The sequence below is a fragment of the Melanotaenia boesemani genome, chromosome 21, assembly GCF_017639745.1.
Source record: "Melanotaenia boesemani isolate fMelBoe1 chromosome 21, fMelBoe1.pri, whole genome shotgun sequence".
Taxonomy (NCBI): domain Eukaryota; kingdom Metazoa; phylum Chordata; class Actinopteri; order Atheriniformes; family Melanotaeniidae; genus Melanotaenia; species Melanotaenia boesemani.
The window spans coordinates 29,824,480-29,843,352 of record NC_055702.1 but is presented as its reverse complement, the minus strand read 5'-3'; the positions used below and the strand labels follow the sequence as shown (position 1 = coordinate 29,843,352).

General features: G+C 42.8%; 1 protein-coding gene and 2 long non-coding RNA genes across 4 annotated transcripts in view; all 3 read left to right on the top strand.

Moving 5' to 3' along the window:
* The window catches only part of mtr (5-methyltetrahydrofolate-homocysteine methyltransferase), a 119,857-nt gene that overhangs the window by 65,679 nt on the left and 35,305 nt on the right, over positions 1-18,873 (top strand). The window contains exons 20-26 of the mRNA XM_041973173.1: positions 133-285; positions 5,776-5,883; positions 6,491-6,591; positions 6,675-6,742; positions 13,518-13,638; positions 13,994-14,075; positions 14,216-14,314. Coding sequence (XP_041829107.1) covers positions 133-285; positions 5,776-5,883; positions 6,491-6,591; positions 6,675-6,742; positions 13,518-13,638; positions 13,994-14,075; positions 14,216-14,314 — 732 coding nt within the window. The remainder of the gene's footprint in view (positions 1-132; positions 286-5,775; positions 5,884-6,490; positions 6,592-6,674; positions 6,743-13,517; positions 13,639-13,993; positions 14,076-14,215; positions 14,315-18,873) is intronic.
* On the top strand, positions 1,908-3,215 carry LOC121632033. The gene is made up of 3 exons (XR_006008864.1): positions 1,908-2,568; positions 2,729-2,928; positions 3,149-3,215. It is a non-coding gene; the product is annotated as an uncharacterized LOC121632033 (long non-coding RNA).
* Positions 3,750-4,821, top strand: LOC121632034. 2 transcript variants are annotated; one of them, XR_006008865.1, is made up of 4 exons: positions 3,750-3,868; positions 4,109-4,148; positions 4,269-4,528; positions 4,609-4,821. It is a non-coding gene; the product is annotated as an uncharacterized LOC121632034 (long non-coding RNA). The 2 variants fall into 2 exon arrangements; XR_006008866.1 differs by lacking the exons at positions 3,750-3,868; positions 4,109-4,148 and adding an exon at positions 3,915-3,928 and having other exon boundaries at positions 4,249-4,528.

Sequence of the window (18,873 nt, the reverse complement as noted above, 5' to 3'; positions counted from 1 at the left end):
TCTGAGCTGCTGACACCGGACGGTGGGATCAGAACAACATCTTTCCTTACAGACTGATTCCTGTGCTTTTTAAAGCTTCATACAAACATACAGGTCTTGTAGCTTTGCTCCATGTTGTCTTGTTATTGGCAGGGAATAGACAGATATGTGGTGGAAGATGTGGAGGAGTGCCGAGCTAAGGTCGACCGCTACAGACGACCCCTACAGATCATCGAGGGCCCCCTGATGAATGGCATGAAGGTGGTGGGAGATCTGTTTGGTGATGGGAAGATGTTCCTGCCACAGGTATCTATCTATCTATTTATCCATCCATCCATCCACCCACCCACCCCTGGCAAAGCGTTGTGGAAAGATTTAAGCTCCCATGACACAGCTATCTAGTGGCCGTGTCACAGGATATATATTCCAATATTTACAGCAGAAAACAAACCGCAAACATCACGCAATAAAATAAGGCTATAGCCATTTATAAAGACCTCTAAGTGCGTATCCTATGCCCAAGTGAAAAATTGCATTAATAATTTACCACCTGGCTACATAACTATTGCTCCTTTGTCTGGCACATGCATTATGGCCGGTGACTTTAATTGTACTTTGGATCCACAGAAGGACAAAAGCTCCGGTATGGATCAATCAGACTTGAGAAGTAGGTGTGTAATTCATTACTGTATGAAAGAAATTAATCTAATTAATATTTGGAGGAAAGATAATCCCCACGCTAAACAATATTAATGTTACTCCAGTACACACCAGTTATAGTCACATATAGATGGTTTTTGGTTTCAGCAGTACTGAGATAGAAAATAAAAAAGGTCTTTTAGGACCCTGTACTCCTGTCAGACCTTCCACCAAATGCTTTCATTTCTTATGATTCCACATTGATAAGTGAGATTCCTAAGTGGGGATTCAAAGCAACATGGCTGCTATTGGCCTCGTTTCCCTGCTTGAGGAACAAATCAAACACAATAGAAACCTGAAGACATATGAGATGGGATACATTTACAGCTTTTATTAGGGGACAGATAATTAGTATTACTGGTTCTTAAGCCAAAGAAACATCCATCCATCTGCTTTACCGCTTAGTCCAGTGAGGGTCGCGGGGAAGCTGGAGGCTATCCCAGCAATTAGAAGAAGAGGCAGGAACAGGACAGGTGGCGAGTCCCAAAGGAACATATAAGTAAAATGATTAGAAATTAGAGGAGTACTGCAAACCGGTCATCAAGAAACTTATCAAACGTTCCTTGCGTTTAGGAGACAATATAATGATCAGCAGCAAAAGCTTACTACGACTGAAACAGACGTTCTACGGTCCGGGTGAGGAACCTGGTACCAGCATGGCATATAAAACCGTTACAGGAGGAACCACTGATCTCTTCCCTTTCAAGTCAATGAGAAGGAACACAAGGTGGATCCACCAGCTTTCAAGGAGCTTTATGAAAAGCTCAGAAACAAAAATCCCCCTGAAATAACTTATTTTATTGTAGATAAAACAATAAAACTTGACCATTCAAATCATCCCACCAATCAGATATATCGTAGCAAACCATTATGTGAACCATTAATGCAAGAAATTTAAAAATCCCCGAGTAGATGGATACATACCAACGTCACTAATTGGGAAAATAAATGTCCTTTAGATTAATGTATTACCTAAATTATTATCTCTGTTTCAAAATCTTCACCTTCCTCCCCCAAGTGACCTATCCACTCAACTTAAAGAATTGGTTGTTAGATTTTATAGAATAATAGATGGATTCGGTTATCTGTGTTGTATTTGCCTCATGATAGAGGGGGACTAAGATGTCCTAATTCTGTTTGGTGTTATTGGGCAGCACAGCTAAAAACAAAAACAACATTTGACAGAGAAGACGCTCCTTCTTGGACAGCGTTAGAGGAATTTTATTTAGTCTACCTCTCCCTGTTTACTTTGATTGGTGTGTTGTTTTTAAGTTAAAAAGCATTAAGGAGAAAAGTCCTCTCCATCACTCTACAGTACAATATAAAGAAATGTTTTTTTCATTCCAGGGAAATCAGATGGGGGTTAAAGCTTGGGCTAGAAACGGGGTGAGGGAAACCGGGAACCTCCCCACCCCGCAACGTGTTGATGACATTTGGAGAAATTAATGATGTATTTGACAAATCTTGTAATCAATTCTCCAAATATTTACAGCTGAGAAACTTTATCAAAACACAAGACCAATCATGTATCCCCTCAAGGTCCACCATAGAAAGCAAATTTGTATAGGAAGGAGTTCACTTTCTGAGGTATTTATATGTGTGGTAGAGGCGTGTACTGAGACATCTTTATAGAGACTGGAGGTGTGGAGAGAGGACCTGCATATGGAAATAATGTCAGGGACTTCCACAGGTTAGCAGCAACTTACACAGGTTAGCAGGGACTTCCACAGGTTAGCATGGATTTACACAAGTTAGCAGGGATTTACACAGGTTAGTAGGGATTTACACAGGTTAGCAGGGATTTACACAGGTTAGCATGGATTTACACAGGTTAGCATGGATTTACACAGGTTAGCAGGGATTTACACAGGTTAGCATGGACTTCCACAGGTTAGTCGAGATTTACACAGGTTAGCAGGGATTTCCACAGGTTAGCAGGGACTTCCACTGGCTAGCAGGGACTTTCACAGGTTAGCAGGAACTTACACAGGTTAGTAGGGACTTCCACAGGGTAGCAGGAACTTCCACAGGTTAGTAAGGACTTCCAAAGGTTAGCAGGGATTTACACAGGTTAGCAGGGACTTTCACAGGTTAGCAGTGATTTACACATGTTAGCAGGGATTTACACAGGTTAGCATGGACTTCCACAGGTTAGTAGTGATTTACACAGGTCAGCAGGGACTTCCACAGGTTAGTAGTGATTTACATATGTTAGCAGGGATTTACACAGGTTAGTAGGGACTTCCACAGGTTAGTAGTGATTTGCACAGCTTAGCAGGGATTTTCACAGGTTAGTAGTGATTTACACAGGTCAGCAGGGACTTCCACAGGTTAGCAGGGACTTACACAGTTTAGTAGTGATTTACACAGGTTAGCAGGGACTTCCACAGGTTAGTAGTGATTTACATAGGTTAGCAGGGACTCCCACAGGTTAGCAGAGACTTCCACATTTTAGTAGTGATTTACAAAGGTTAGCAGGGATTTACACACGTTAGCAGGTACTTCCACAGGTTAGCAGTGATTTACACAGGTTAGCATGGATTTCCACAGGTTAGCGGGGCTTTAAACAGGTTAGCATTGACTTCCACGGGTTAGCAGGGACTTCCAAAAGTTAGCAGGGACTTCCAAAAGTTAGCAGGGACTTCCACAGGTTAGTATTGATGTCCACAGGTTAGCGGCAATTTACACAGGTTAGCAGGGACTTCCACAGGTTAGCAGGGATTTACACAGGTTAGCATGGACTACCACGGGTTAGCAGGTACTTCCATAGGTTAGCAGTGATTTACACAGGTTAGCAGGGCTTTACACAGGTTAGCATCGACTTCCACAGGTTAGCAGGGACTTCCACAAGTTAGCAGGGACTTCCACAGGTTAGTATTGACGTCCACAGGTTAGCAGCAATTTACACAGGTTTGCAGGGACTTCCACAGGTTAGCAGGGATTTACACAGGTTGGCAGGGACTACCACGGGTTAGCAGGGACTTCCACAGGTTAGCAGGGACTTTCACAGGTTAGCAGGAACTTCCAAAGGTTGGCAGGGACTTCGACAGGTTAGTAGGGACTTCCACAGGGTAGCAGGAACTTCCACAGGTTAGTAGGGACTTCCATAGGTTAGTCGAGATTTACACAAGTTAGCAGGGATTTACACAGGTTAGCAGGGATTTACACAGGTTAGCAAGGACTTCCACAGGTTAGCAGGAACTTCCACAGGTAAGTAGGAACTTCCACAGGTTAGTAGGGACTTCCACAGGTTAGCAGGAACTTACACAGGTTAGCATGGACTTCCAGAGGTTAGCAGGGACTTACACAGGTTAGCATGAACTTCCACAGCTTTGTAGGGACTTCCAAAGGTTAGCAGGGATTTCCACAGGTTAGCAGGAACTTCCACAGGTTTGTAGGGACTTTCAGAGGTTAGTAGTGATTTACACAGATTAGCAGGGATTTACACAGGTTAGCAGGGACTTACACAGGTTAGCATGAACTTCCACAGGTTAGCAGGAACTTAGACAGGTTAGCATGGACTTCCAAAGGTTTGTAGGGACTTTCAGAGGTTAGTAGTGATTTACACAGATTAGCAGGGATTTACACAGGTTAGCAGGGACTTCCACAGGTTAGCAGGAACTTCCACAGGTTAGTAGGTACTTCCACAGGTTAGTAGGGACTTTCACAGGTTAGTAGGGACATCCACAGGTTAGTAGGGACATCCACAGGTTAGCAAGAACTTCCACAGGTTTGCAGGGACTTCCACAGGTTAGCAGGGATTTACACAGGTTAGCAGGAACTTCCACAGGTTAGTAGGGACTTCCACAGGTTAGCAGGAACTTAGACAGGTTAGCATGGACTTCCACAGGTTTGTAGGGACTTCCAAAGGTTAGCAGGGATTTACACAGGTTAGCAGGAACTTCCACAGGTTTGTAGGGACTTCCAAAGGTTAGCAGGGATTTACACAGGTTAGCAGGAACTTCCACAGGTTTGTAGGGACTTCCACAGGTTAGCAGGGATTTACACAGGTTAGCAGGGACTTTCACAGGTTAGCAGGGACTTCCACATTTTAGTAGTTATTTACATAGGTTAGCAGGGATTTACGCACGTGCGCAGGGACTTCCACAGGTGAGCAGGGATTTATAAAGGTTAGCAGGAACTCTCACAGGTTAGCATGGACTTATACAGGTTAGACGCGATTTACACAGGTTAGCAGGGTTAACCCAAGTAGTGGGGTTGGGCAAGGTAGTAGCCTCGTTGTTACTAGCCTTGATATAATGAAATAACTATCAACAGACAGCCACCCTAACAACTGATATATAAAGTGTATAGATACAAACAAAATAGCGAGTTAAACATACCCACCTCATAAAAGTCAATATAAAATTTAGCGATGCTGTGGAAAAAAAATCTACAGTATTTTTGCTCCAAGTCCGACTCCGCTAGCTAGGAATGAGTGAAGTCCTCTTATTCAGAGGAGGACTTTAGAACATTCCTTGAGAGGCGGTTGGTGAATGGGCTCAATTCATGGTCAATACTTGGTTACACGCCAAGAGGTGATTGGTCATCACTACCAAGAATTACCGTCCTGGGGACCTACAGCCTCCCTGGGGACCTACAGCCACTAATGCTTGACTAAAATTACTGCAAGATAACTGGTTGATGTGAAAAACTCCAGAAAACCTTAACTGTTCTACTACAGCCACACTGGATGTCTGTACAGAAGGTATGAAAGATAAAGGGTTACTCTTCCACTGTGTTTGGCAAAGCACTGAAATCTGGAAATTCTGGCAAGAAGTGAAACAATGTATTCATGACGTTTTACAAGTTGGTATACCTTTAGTTCCACAGTTTATATGGGGTTTGTACCCAAAACATATGGGGATTGCATAGAATCTATAAATATTTATAAATATAACTATATTATTAGGAAGAAGAGTAATAGCTTTAACATGGATGGATATGAGAAGAGTTGACAGATGGATAGCTGAGATATGGATTTGTTTGTGCTTTGTTTATTTTATTTTTTGTTATTTATCGGTGAAGACAATTAAAGAGATTGTTGGTAAAATAAAAAAAAAAGAAATGTCAAACTCCCCCATCCTTCATCTACAGGTCATCAAGTCAGCTCGGGTTATGAAGAAGGCAGTGGGTTATCTGATTCCTTTCATGGAGGAGGAGAGGGAGAAAATGATGGCCTCATCAGAAACCCCCGAGGAGATGGTCTGTTTACACATTTTCTCTAAAAATAGCTTATTTTCACATCAGAGTGACGTGATGTATCACATGAAGAATCATAATTCTTCAATACAAAAACTAGAAGGAAAAATTCCATTCCACATTTTCATAAACAGCGGGGTCTAATGTTTGTGGTCATTAGTTAGAGGCTCCACCACATCCGTTAAATATGCAGCACACTTGTTCATGAGGTGGATACTTAACCTCCTCACCGACCCCCTGTACAGAAGGCAGTATGAGGTCCTAGGATTCCAAGGATTATGTTACTCATTCCTACGATAACTTTACTCATTCCTAGGACTGCTTTGTTCATTCCTTTGAACACTTTTGTCCTTCCTAGGACTACTTAACTGACTCCCAGGATTACTTTATTTATTCCTAGTTTACTTGTTCCAAGGATTCCTCTAGTCATTCCTAGGAGGACTTTACTCATTCCTACGACTTTTTTTTAGCCCTCACAGTTGTGATGTTTCAGAGGTTTTAAGTTAATCTGTAGCAGAGAAAGTCTTTTTACTGTGAATTTACTGTCCATCCTCCAGAAACTGAGGAATTTTGGGATTCTATCAGCACTGACTTCATCTTCTGTCTGCAGAGTCCCTATCAGGCAACCATTGTTCTGGCTACAGTGAAGGGAGATGTCCATGATATCGGCAAGAACATTGTGGGGGTGGTGCTGGGGTGTAACAACTTTAGGTAAAGCTGATGTTCCTTATAGCTGCTTAATTTAATCATTAAAAACCTGACATGATGTTTGTTGCCTGTTTCATCTCCTGCAGGGTGATTGATCTGGGTGTGATGGTTCCCTGTGATCAGATCCTCAGAGAGGCCATCGCTCAGAAAGCTGGTATGTGAACAATCTGGTTTTCTTCATGATTAATATATTTTAAATAACCTTTCTGTAATTTTTAAGCAGCATCATGATGATATTACAGTAGATAAACAGGAAAAAACATTTCACTGACACTAAAATAGTCCAAAATGAAAACATTCCTTTCTGATGAACTGATCACTTCTTAACCACTGCTGAACTACAGCTGCAGACAGCTCAGATGAAGCTTTTATTTAATTATTTATTTTCATGTAGTCAGGATGTCATAAGTTCATGAAGAGAAGAAGCAGAATAATGCCTGGGTCACCACCACTTAATCCAATTCAGATGTTCCAGCAGTCAGACTGGTCCCAGAAATACCTGAAGATTTGTTTATAAAACCACTGACAGTTTTTGATTTGATCATATGACTTGACATATGATCATAAACAGAACAAAAAACAGATTTAAAACATAGGATCATAAATCTGGATACATGGGACAGAATATTTCTGACAGGCCATGGACGGTGTTCCACTAACATAGAAATACTAACATAGTTATGGCTATGATCATTAACTAATCAACAGAACAGATCCACTGATCTGGGTCAGGACATCCAGATTCAGACTGACCTTCGGATGTTCACTGTCGGCCAATCAGCTGTCAAATAAAAACATAAATAAAAACAGGGACAGACCAGTGGATTGGCCAGCCACACAAATACAACTAATAACATCCAGTATTTCATTTTCTGTCTTCTTAGTGCAAACTTTAAAACTCTTAAAAAATGTTTTCCATCTCATACAGTCGGGGACGTTATGCTCAAGTCGATCTGCTCGATCACGTGTCGAGCATGTGACACGGAAGTGTTGCAAGCATTGTCTCTGAGCATTGATTCAGCATGCCAAAAGTCTCGTGATAGACCAACCGAGGCCTCGTTACGTCATCAGCGCGTATCGAGCAGCACGCGGGATCTTCGAAGGGGCGGGGCTTGTCAATCTCTCAATGAGAGATTCTAAACGCTGAGGAGATCGCGGGTTGTTGAGAGGAGGAGATTCTGTAGCGACTGTGCAACAATACATTTTGACAACAAATTTAGGGGAGGCATCACATCAGCTTTATATTGGATCACATTTAGCTTTTAAAGATTTTGGGAAACAAATGTCTGAGAGAGATGCCGTTACCATGGTAACTGCTGAAGGAGCTCGGAGTGTTAGAGGAGGACGGAGCGGGCGGTGCCTTCAACATTACAGGTAGGCTTTATTTCCCTTTCTTTATATAGATGTTTTCAATAGTCTTACAAAAAGCAGTTTTTAAAGTTAATCATAAACTTCATCCAGCAACATCGGAGGAAATGTCTCAGTCTACAGCTGCAGTTAAACCACAACCTGCAGGACCTTAGACACCGAGCTGGTTTCTGATCACCGTCAGCAGAGAGTTTAATGATTTTAAAGTTGGTTAATTACAATTTTGTCCTTGTGTTTCGTTCAGGTGCAACCTCTCCAAAGCTGGAGAAGAGGAGCAGACTGAAGCCTTACATTACTGAGAAAATACCTTTTTAAATAAAAATTCATGACACATCACAAAGTTGCCAAAGCATTTTTCTCATAATACATTTCAAGATCCAAAGTGTTTATTGTCATTTGCACAATAAGGAAACAAGTTTCCCTGAGCAATGAAAATCTTACTTTGCCATCCACACTGAATGCCATAAAACATTCTAAAATAAAAAATAAACTACTAAAGAAAACTAGATAGAAGATAAAGATAATATAAAATACTCTGAATAAATAATCTGTACATAAATGTGCAGTGTGCTATAAACTGTTGTGCCACATTCAACAACGATCAGCTATGCAAAAAAAAAAAAAAAAAACATGAGGTAGACGATAACACGCATGTGCAATTTCTATTATATATAAGACACATAAAACAGTCAACAATTTTACTACAACTGTATAAAATCACTAACACGATCACTATCCCTGATGCACAAGCACCCGTCAGAATACGTTCCTGCTGTACAGACTACTACTGTCATTATAGACTGGTTTACTTAAGTTACACCACAATTCTGTTACCTTAACTAATCTTACATAATAACCCCTCTTTACCATTTATATGAACCTCAGAAAATAACTATTCACTAATGGTAGAAAACGTATCCTTTAATGAACAATTATTAATAGATGAGACAGGGATGACCAATGTGCAGTGAGGAAGTCATGTCAGTGCTTTCTTTCTGATGCATCAGTGGGCCACAGCCAGCAGATGGCACTCTATGACCTGGTCAAATGATTCAGAACACTAAGCCATTTTCAAGCATCTGGGCAAGGCTGTCATGTTTCAGATGATTGGACTCAAAAGATACTCAGTTTCCCAGGGATAGGTATAAGATCTTTATTGTACAGAGTGGAATAATGAGATTGTGCAATCCGGTCTTTCTCCGCTCAGAGGTCTGTGGACACACAAGATGGAAGTTAGGAGGCAGGCAGCTGATGAGAACTCTGAGAGGGATTGAGAGTTCACGTACCAGCAGTGGGAATCCAACGGGGCGCAGAGTGTTGAATCCAGTGACTGGAGAAGGGCCGCCGGGAGGAAGACTGCGGGAGGAAAGCTGCTGAACAGAGGAGAAGTTAGTGGAGGAATACAGGTTGCTGGCGGGAGCGCCTGAATGAGGGGACCGCAGAGGCAGGGTTTGAATGATCCTGTTGGGGGCAGATAAATCAGTCCGTGATCCGAAATCCAATCCTGTTAGACAAGCCAGTGGTCAGAAAGCCAAGTAATCCAAATAAACAACCAAAGCAGAGTACCAGACGGGGAGCAGGAATCAGAATCCAGGTCCAAAGTCAGATCAACGTCAGGCGGGCAGGCAGGCAGGATAATACAGGCTGGATACGTGCAGGGAAGAACCAAGATGATCTGGCACTGGAGGGATGTCACAGAGCTGTATATATAGTGCTTGGGACAGGTGGAGCGCATCAGCCCTAATCAAGAGCTGGCGGAGATGAGGCATTCAGGGCGGCCGGAAAAACTGAGCCTCACACCACAGAACATGACAAAGGCTAAGTAATTCTTAGAACTTTTGCACTGCTAGCAAAACATGGAAAAATTTGTGAAAGTAGTAATGGGCAAACTGTAGACGGGCATAGGGGAGCCAGCTTGTACTGGCAGAACGTTCGCGGCTGGATACGTGATGATTCCTGGGGGGTGTGGAAGGTCATGTGTCTGTCGCTTCTTTCTGTTAAGGATCTTGAGGACATCTACACATTTGATTTCATTATAACTGGGTTTCTGCTGTTTGAAGCGGGAGGTTTCCTGGTATATCACAAAATTTGGGCACTGTCGGCAGCCACTGGCAAGCTGCCGGACTTTTGTGCAGGTGTACTGTGCCGAGCTAAGTGCAATCAGACTATAGCGTTGCAGGAGCTTAACTGTAAACTGGATCCTAGCCCAGAATGGTAAGCTGTTAGCGGTTCCGGAGCTCTTGAACGGGGTTGGTACCAAATGGGAGAAGCTGTCTGCTTAGCTGGGGGGAAACTGACCTACATTCGGGTGATTAGAAAGTTGCCAGTGAAACCACTGAGAGACTTAAGGCAGACGAAAACAAGCTCTGGCCAGCATGGTACATACAGCATGGTACATACAGCATAGTACGTACAGCATAGTACGTACGGCATGGTACATCCAGCATAGTATGTACAGCATGGTACATCCAGCATGGTACAGCCAGCATAGCACATACAGCATGGTACAGCTAGCATAGTATGTACAGCATGGTACATCCAGCATGGTACAAACAGCATGGTACAGCCAGCATAGTACATACAGCATGGTACAGCTAGCATAGTACGTACAGCCTGGCACATACAGCATGGTACATCTAGCATAGTATGTGCAGCATAGTATGTGCAGCATGGTGCATACAGCGTGGTACGTACAGCATGATACATACAGGATGGAATATCCAGCATAGTACATCCAGCATGGTACATACAGCATAGTACATACAGAATGGTACATACATACATACAGGACCAACATCTGTATATCCGAAAAGGAGGACTGCCCTCTGTAGACCTGAATGAGGGGATCGCCATCTGTAGACCTGAAAAAGACCTGAAAAGAACTGAGTAAAGTAGTCATAGCATGAGTAAAGTAATCATAGGAATTAGTAAAGTAATCCTAGAATAAGTAAAGTAATCCTAGGAATGAGTAAAGTAATCCTAGTAATGAGTAAAGTAATCCTAGAATGAGTAAAGTAGTCCTAGAATGAGTAAAGTAATCATAGAAATAAGTAAAGTAATCATAGAAAGGTTAATCATAGGAATGAGTAAAGTAATCATAGGAATAGGTAAAGTAATACTAGGAATGAGTAAAGTAATCCTAGTAATAAGGAAAGTAATCCTAGGAATGAGTCACGTAATCCTAGGAATGAGTAAAGTAGTCCTAGGAATGAGTGAAGTAATACTAGGAATGAGTCACGTGATCCTAGGAATGAGTTAAATAGTCCTAGGAATTAGTAAAGTAATCCTAGGAATGAGTAAAGTAATCCTGGGAATGAGTCACGTAATCCTAGGAATGAGTAAAGTAGTCCTAGACTGAGTGAAATAGCCCTAGGAATTAGTAAAGTAATGCTAGAAATGAGTAAAGTAATCCTAGGAATGAGTCACGTAATCCTAGGAATGAGTTAAGTAATCCTAGTAATGAGTAAAATAGTCCTAGGAATGAGTGATGTAATCCTAGAAATGAGTAAAGTAATCCTAGGAATGAGTCACATAATCCTAGGAATGAGTAAAGTAGTCCTATGAATGAGTAAAGTAGTCCTAGGAAAGAGTAAAGTAATCCAAGGAACGAGTAAAGTAATCCTAGAATGAGTAAAGTAATCATAGGAATGAGTAAAGTAATCATAGGAATGAGTAAAGTAATTCTGGGAATGAGTAAAGTAATACTAGGAATGAGTGAAATAGTCCTAGGAATGAGTGATATAATCATAGGAATGAGTAAAGTAATTCTGGGAATGAGTAACGTAATCCTAGGAATGAGTGAAATAGTCCTAGGAATGAGTGACATAATCCTAGAAATGAGTAAAATAATCCTAGGAATGAGTCACGTTAGCCTAGGAATGAGTTAAGTAATCCTAGGAATGAGTCACGTAATCCTAGGAATGAGTTAAGTAATCCTAGTAATGATTAAAATAGTCCTAGGAATAAGTGATGTAATCCTAGAAATGAGTGAAGTAATCCTGGGAATGAGTCACGTAATCCTAGGAATGAGTAAAGTAATCCTAGTAATGAGTAAAGTAGTCCTAGGAACGAGTAAAGTAATCCAAGGAATGAGTAAATTAATCCTAGGAATGAGTCACATAATCCTAGGAATGAGTAAAGTAGTCCTATGAATGAGTGAAATAGTCCTAGGAATGAGTGATGTAATCCTAGAAATGAGTAAAGTAATCCTAGGAATGAGTCACGTAATCCTAGGAATGAGTAAAATAGTCCTAGTAATGAGTAAAGTAGGCCTAGAATGAGTAAAGTAGTCCTAGAATGAGTAAATTAATCCTAGGAATGAGTAAAGTAATCCTAGGAATGAGTGATATAGTCCTAGTAATGAGTAAAGTAGTCCTATGAATGAATGAAATAGTCCTAGGAATGAGTGACATAGTCCTAGAAATGTGTAAAATAATCCTAGGAATGAGTCACGTAATCCTAGGAATGAGTGAAATAGTCCTAGGAATGAGTGACATAATCCTAGAAATGTGTAAAATAATCCTAGGAATGAGTGATATAATGCTAGGAATGAGTAAAGTAATCCTCGGAATTAGTGACGTAATCCTAGGAATGAGTAAAGTAATCCTCGGAATGAGTGACGTAATCCTAGGAATGAGTAAAGTTATCCTCAGAATGAGTGACGTAATCCTAGGAATGAGTGAAATAGTTCTAGGAATGGGTGACATTTAGAATTAGCCGTCTGTATGTTTAGTTTATTGGCTGCTACTTCATTAGTTATGCTTCAATCCTTATGTCGCTGCTATGGTTTCATCATTGTCTCCACTATAAAGGGAGGATTTTTAGGCTGGGAAACAGAGCTAGCTATTTTACAGGAGGTACGTCCAGCATTTGAGAAGACGGATGATGAGTTAGTCCACCAACTATGTTATTTACAACAGCTGAATACTTTATTATTATAGCCTTATTATTATATATTATAGAAATAGGATTTTCTTCATATTCAGGATGAGAGGTCCCAAGTGGTAACTAGCTGTAACTAGTTTGTCTTTATACAGTCAGATGCTGATACTCTGTGGTCTCTGTTCATTGCCCACCATTGTACGTTACCTGGTCAAGCTTCTTACCTAGTCATGTTATTCTTCTTCGTTTCTTCTTTTTTTGGGGGTTGTTGAAATATCTGTTGTTGATTCATCATGTTTGCACACTGGTACTTTTACAAATTTGCCCATATTTTACTAGTAGTACAAAAGAAATAAGTTTTATTTAGCCTAGCTGGGCCCCACTGTCATAACGCTGGGCCCCTAGGGGCTGGGCTCCCCAGTTTGGGAACAGCTGGGTTAAATCTATTTTGGTTCATTTTTCAATTCTTTTACTTTTGTCCAAGTACAACCCCAGTTCCAACCAAGTTATTAGTCACAGGTGAATCCATCTTATCATGTCGGCATGAAAACTCAGAGTCCTGTATCTAAAGACTTATCTTTGTCTTCATTTCAGTTTGGACGCTAAATAAAACGACCAGTCTGTCCGTCTGGTCCAACTGATTGTACCTGCTAAAAATCTTCTTTGATGTGTTCTTGCAGATATTGTCGGTCTGTCGGGTCTGATCACCCCGTCTCTGGATGAAATGATATACGTGGCTAAAGAGATGGAGAGGCTTGGAATGACAACACCGCTATTGATTGGTGGAGCCACTACTTCAAAGTAATGTCACACAGAGACAGACGGATACCTGTAAACCAAGATCTCACTCTCAGAAGTCAGTGTACACCTACAGGTCTACAGGAAGTCCAAATTAGCTGGTTTACAATCTGATTTTTGTCAGGAAAAAATAGAATTTCTCAGCATTAATTAGATAAAACCATATTTATCAGTAATAAATACCCCCCCCCCCCCCCCCGCTTGCTTTGGTTGTTTTTCCATTCCTTCCTTTAACCAGCCAATCCTGCTCAAGAGTCCTTATGTTAGCAGTTTATCGCAGACAAGGGGGTTAAATATAAGGAAAATTCCCTCCAACTTTCAGCCACCTGGAATAATCATTGTGTTCTGTATTTGGTAGGACACACACGGCCGTAAAGATTGCACCACGTTACAGCTGTCCTGTAGTCCATGTCCTCGATGCCTCCAGGACCGTGGTGGTGGTAAGAAATCTGATCAATAAAACCTTTTTACAGGGTCTTATACTTTACTCTATATCTATATATATCTTTATTGTGTGGCAGACGTAGAGCTACAAGATATAGATTGGAAAGATGTAATCTTATTTTCTTGGATGTTTCAGTGCTCACAGCTGCTGGATGAGGCCATGAGGGAGGAGTATCTGGAGGACCTGAAGGAGGAGTATGATGAGATCAGACAGGATCACTATGACTCCCTGAAGGTGAGATGGGTTTTATAAAGTCACTGTTTAGCTCTTCCATCCGTGTATTGATCCTTTCTTCAGTCTGAATGCAGACAATATTCAGCAGTTGTAGGGAAATTCAGTCCTTTCACTCAAAGGAAAAACCAAGAAATGTTTCTCAGTGGTTTAAAAAAAAAGACTCACTTCTGTCATCTTTCCTACCATTCTTTTGGACAATGAGAGTAAACGTAGATGTAAGCTCCAAGAACGAAGCTGATGGGAACTTTAGGAAACTGTAGCACAATCCACTGGTTCATCTGGAATACTTTCCTTCCTCTCACCTGTCTGGGTCTGTTAAAATGGAGAAACTCATCAGGTGCTAGTGGACAGTCCCCTGTGGAAGTCCCTGTAGGAGGCAAAAATGTTCTGAATACATCTGCACACACCACTTTCAATCTTTTCTTTTAACGAATTCCTGCCCATAATTCCTTTAGCTGCAGCATTCAGACCGGGCGACCTAAGCGTAGGTATACCAAATATTATACATGCAGATAAATATGAAGAGAAAAGGCTGAATGTCAGCAGCCTGGGACATCTCACTTTGTGGGAATTCTCTATCTTTACGAGTAAGTCATTTTTTATACTAATATATGATATATACTCTGTCACAGTGTGGTAAAAATTCATCAGCTAAAATACTTAATAAGTATTTAAATTTTATTCTTCCACATTGGAGCTCAGTCTGTCTGGACTCTTGGTTGTATTTTCCTCTTTTCTTCCTCCATGTTTAACATCATCTTCTGCCCTGTTTTTGTCTTGTTTTCTTGCCACAGCTGAGTAACATGATGGTGGAGACCATTGCTTGGTAGAAATTAAATGAACTGAAGCTCACATTTATCATTTATCAGCTGGTTATTAAAAAGCTGGGTTTCTTTCTCACTTTGAAAGGAAAGATTTTAAAAGAAGAGCCAAGCCAGGTTTGTTTATTACATTTTATGTACAAGACAACTGCAGGTGCTTTACATCAGCAGTAGCCCCCTGTAGTCCAACACTTACCCCCCTACAGGACTCGCACACAAATCCTGCTGAGTCACATTGATCAGCTGCTTTTAACATTCCTGACTGAAGCTGGAAATTTATCTTTGGATGCTTTTCTTTGGTTCCAAACACAATAATTTAAAAAATCTGGAACATCCACATATTGATTTGCCAAGACAGGAATTGAAGCTTTGTCTGGGAGCAGAGTCCCCGGTGAGACAGCAATAAAGAACTGCGTGTCGACAGCATAATTATGATCCGTTCTTCGGTTTGTTTCTATGATCTGGGCCAGTGGGAGCATTTAGATGTTGACCAACATGGAGCCACATCCCTGCTTTAGTTCTCAGAGGTGTGACTTGATCTCTTTATTGGTGACTTGCAACCGCTCAACGTGGATCAATCTGTGCATCATGCTCACACACTGACAGCTGATTGGCCTGCTCCTCCTCTGCACAAAGAAGTCCTGAAGCAGAGGATATTTGGCACAGAGAAGACGGTTGACCACATCAGGGGCCTCATTTATCAAACTGTGTGTAGCAAAGCAAACTCTGACCATCACCGAAAATTCATCCACATTCATTCTCCAGCGATGCCGACACTGGAAGCAAGGAGGGTGAAGTGTCTTGTCCAAGGACACAACGACAGATGACTGTGGGAGTGGGAATCGAACCGTGATGGTTATTGGACGACCCGCTCTACTGCCTGAGCCACTTGACCTACATAATTGATTAAAATCTAACCAAAGTCATAATTCCACAAACTGAAGTGTTGATCTAACCTTCACATAATATTGTCAGACTAAAATAAAAGTGTTTTTGTTTGATGCGGATTCCTGCAAGACCAAGTACTATAATAATTTTAACAAGGGTTGCAGTTAAAGTGAGAAAATGATGGAAATAATGATGAATCTTTGCTGTAACATTACAAACTATTTAAAATAATTTTTCAGATTTTATTTTTCAAAATGTTTAGAGCTCTCAGGATGAAGATGAGCTGTGTAACGATGGTTTATCACTGTTTATAATTCTATTTGCTAGTGGTCGCCTTTTTCTTCAAGGTTTATTTAAGTTGATATAAATAGTGGATTTCTTGTACTGTGATTAAAGAACATTTCTGTTTATACAAGTAGTTTGCACCGTGGGGGAGACAATATTGATTTGAAGTAAATCTGCCAACAGATCTCTTCATCAAAGTTCAGATGTATCAGAGTGAAATGACGGTGGAGATGTGCAGCGTCTCACGTTTCTACAACTTGATGTTTTGGCAACACCTAGAGGCGATGTCGGAGAACTATTTAAATAAGTGTGAAAACAGTCCTCAGACTGAAGGATGTGCAAATTGGGGACACATGAACAAGTAATAGTGATGAGCAATTAACACCCCCACGTGTCTGCAGTTACATGAGTGGCTATAAAAGCTGCACATGTGGTGCAGAAACACTTAAAACCATCAGCTGCGTTAGCAGCATTAGCAGTGTTAGCAGCTGAAACGGTGCAATACAAAGAGAGCGTGTGTTCTCAGACAGAGGATTTGCTGGACGTAATGACAAACGAGTCATCAGCCGCTTTAGGTTCCCGACCTCCCGGAACTGTCTACAGAGCTGCAGCTTTGGAGTGCAACACAGTATGGAGCTATGCACTGCCTGGGCCCATACAGGTGCTGACCACACTGAAGTTCTTAGCAACTGGGGCGTTCAAGAGGGATCAAAACTACGCCTACACTGTTCATTGTGAGAGGGTCCGACGCCTACAATGTTCACAGTGAGATGGTCCGACTCCCACACCGTTCATAGTGAGAGGGTCCGACGCCCGCACAGTTCATGGTGAGAGGGTCCGACTCCCGCACAATTCATGGTGAGAGGGTCCGACGCCCGCACAGTTCACGGTGAGAGGGTCCGACGCCTACCATGTTCACAGTGAGGGGGTCAGACGCCTACAATGTTCACGGTGAGAGGGTCTGACGCCTACAATGTTCATGGTGAGAGGGTCGGACGCCTACAATGTTCACGGTGAGGGGGTCCGACGCCTACAATGTTCACAGTGAGGGGGTCCGACGCCTACAATGTTCACGGTGAGAGGGTCCAACGCCCGCACAGTTCACGGTGAGAGGGTCCGACTCCCGCACCGTTCACGGTGAGAGGGTCCGACGCCTACAATGTTCACGGTGAGGGGGTCCGACGCCTACAATGTTCACGGTGAGAGGGTCTGACGCCTACAATGTTCACGGTGAGAGGGTCCGACGCCTAAAATGTTAACGGTGAGGGGGTCCGACGCCTACAATGTTCACGGTGAGAGGGTCTGACGCCTACAATGTTCATGGTGAGAGGGTCGGACGCCTACAATGTTTACGGTGAGAGGGTCGGACGCCTACAATGTTCACGGTGAGGGGGTCCGACGCCTACAATGTTCACTGTGAGGGGGTCCGACGCCTCTAATGTTCACGGTGAGAGGGTCGGACGCCTACAATGTTCACGGTGAGAGGGTCTGACGCCTTCAATGTTCAAGGTGAGAGGGTCCGACGCCTACAATGTTAACGGTGAGAGGATCTGACGCCCGCACCGTTTATTGTGAGAGGGTCAAACGCCTACAATGTTCACGGTGAGAGGGACCAACGCCTACAATGTTCACGGTGAGAGGGTCCGACGCCTACAATGTTAACGGTGAGAGGGTCCAACGCCTACCATGTTCACAGTGAGGGGGTCCGACGCCTACAATGTTCACGGTGAGAGGGTCTGACGCCCGCACAGTTCACGGTGAGAGGGTCCGACTCCAGCACCGTTAACGGTGAGAGGGTCCGACGCCTACAATGATCACGATGAGAGGGTCAGACTCCTACAATGTTCACGGTGAGAGGGTCCGAAGCCTACAATGTTCACGGTGAGAGGGTCAGACTCCTACAATGTTCACGGTGAGAGGGTCCGACGCCTACAATGTTCATGGTGAGGGGGTCCGACGCCCGCACAGTTCATGGTGAGGGGTCCGACGCCTACAATGTTCACGGTGAGAGGGTCCGACGCCTACTATGTTCACAGTGAGGGGTTCCGACGACTACAATGTTCATGGTGTGAGGGTCCAACGCCTACAATGTTCACGGTGAGAGGGTCCGACGCCTACAATGTTCACGGTGAAAGGGTCCGACGCCTACAATGTTCACGGTGAGAGGGTCCTACGCCTACAATGTTCACGGTGAGGGGGTCCGACGCCTACAATGTTCACGGTGAGGGGGTCTGATGCCTACAATGTTCACGGTGAGAGGGTCAGACATCCGCACAGTTTACGGTGAGAGGGTCCGACTCCTGCACCTTTCATGGTGAGAGGGTCCGACGCCTACAATGTTCACGGTGAGAGGGTCCAACGCCTACAATGTTCACGGTGAGAGGGTCCGACGCCTACAATGTTCAAAGTCAGAGGGTCCGACGCCTGCACCGTTCACGGTGAGAGGGTCCGACACCTACAATGTTCATGGTGAGGGGGTCCGACGCCCGCACAGTTCATGGTGAGGGGTCCGATGCCTACAGTGTTCATGGTGAGGGGGTCCGATGCCCACACAGTTCATGGTGA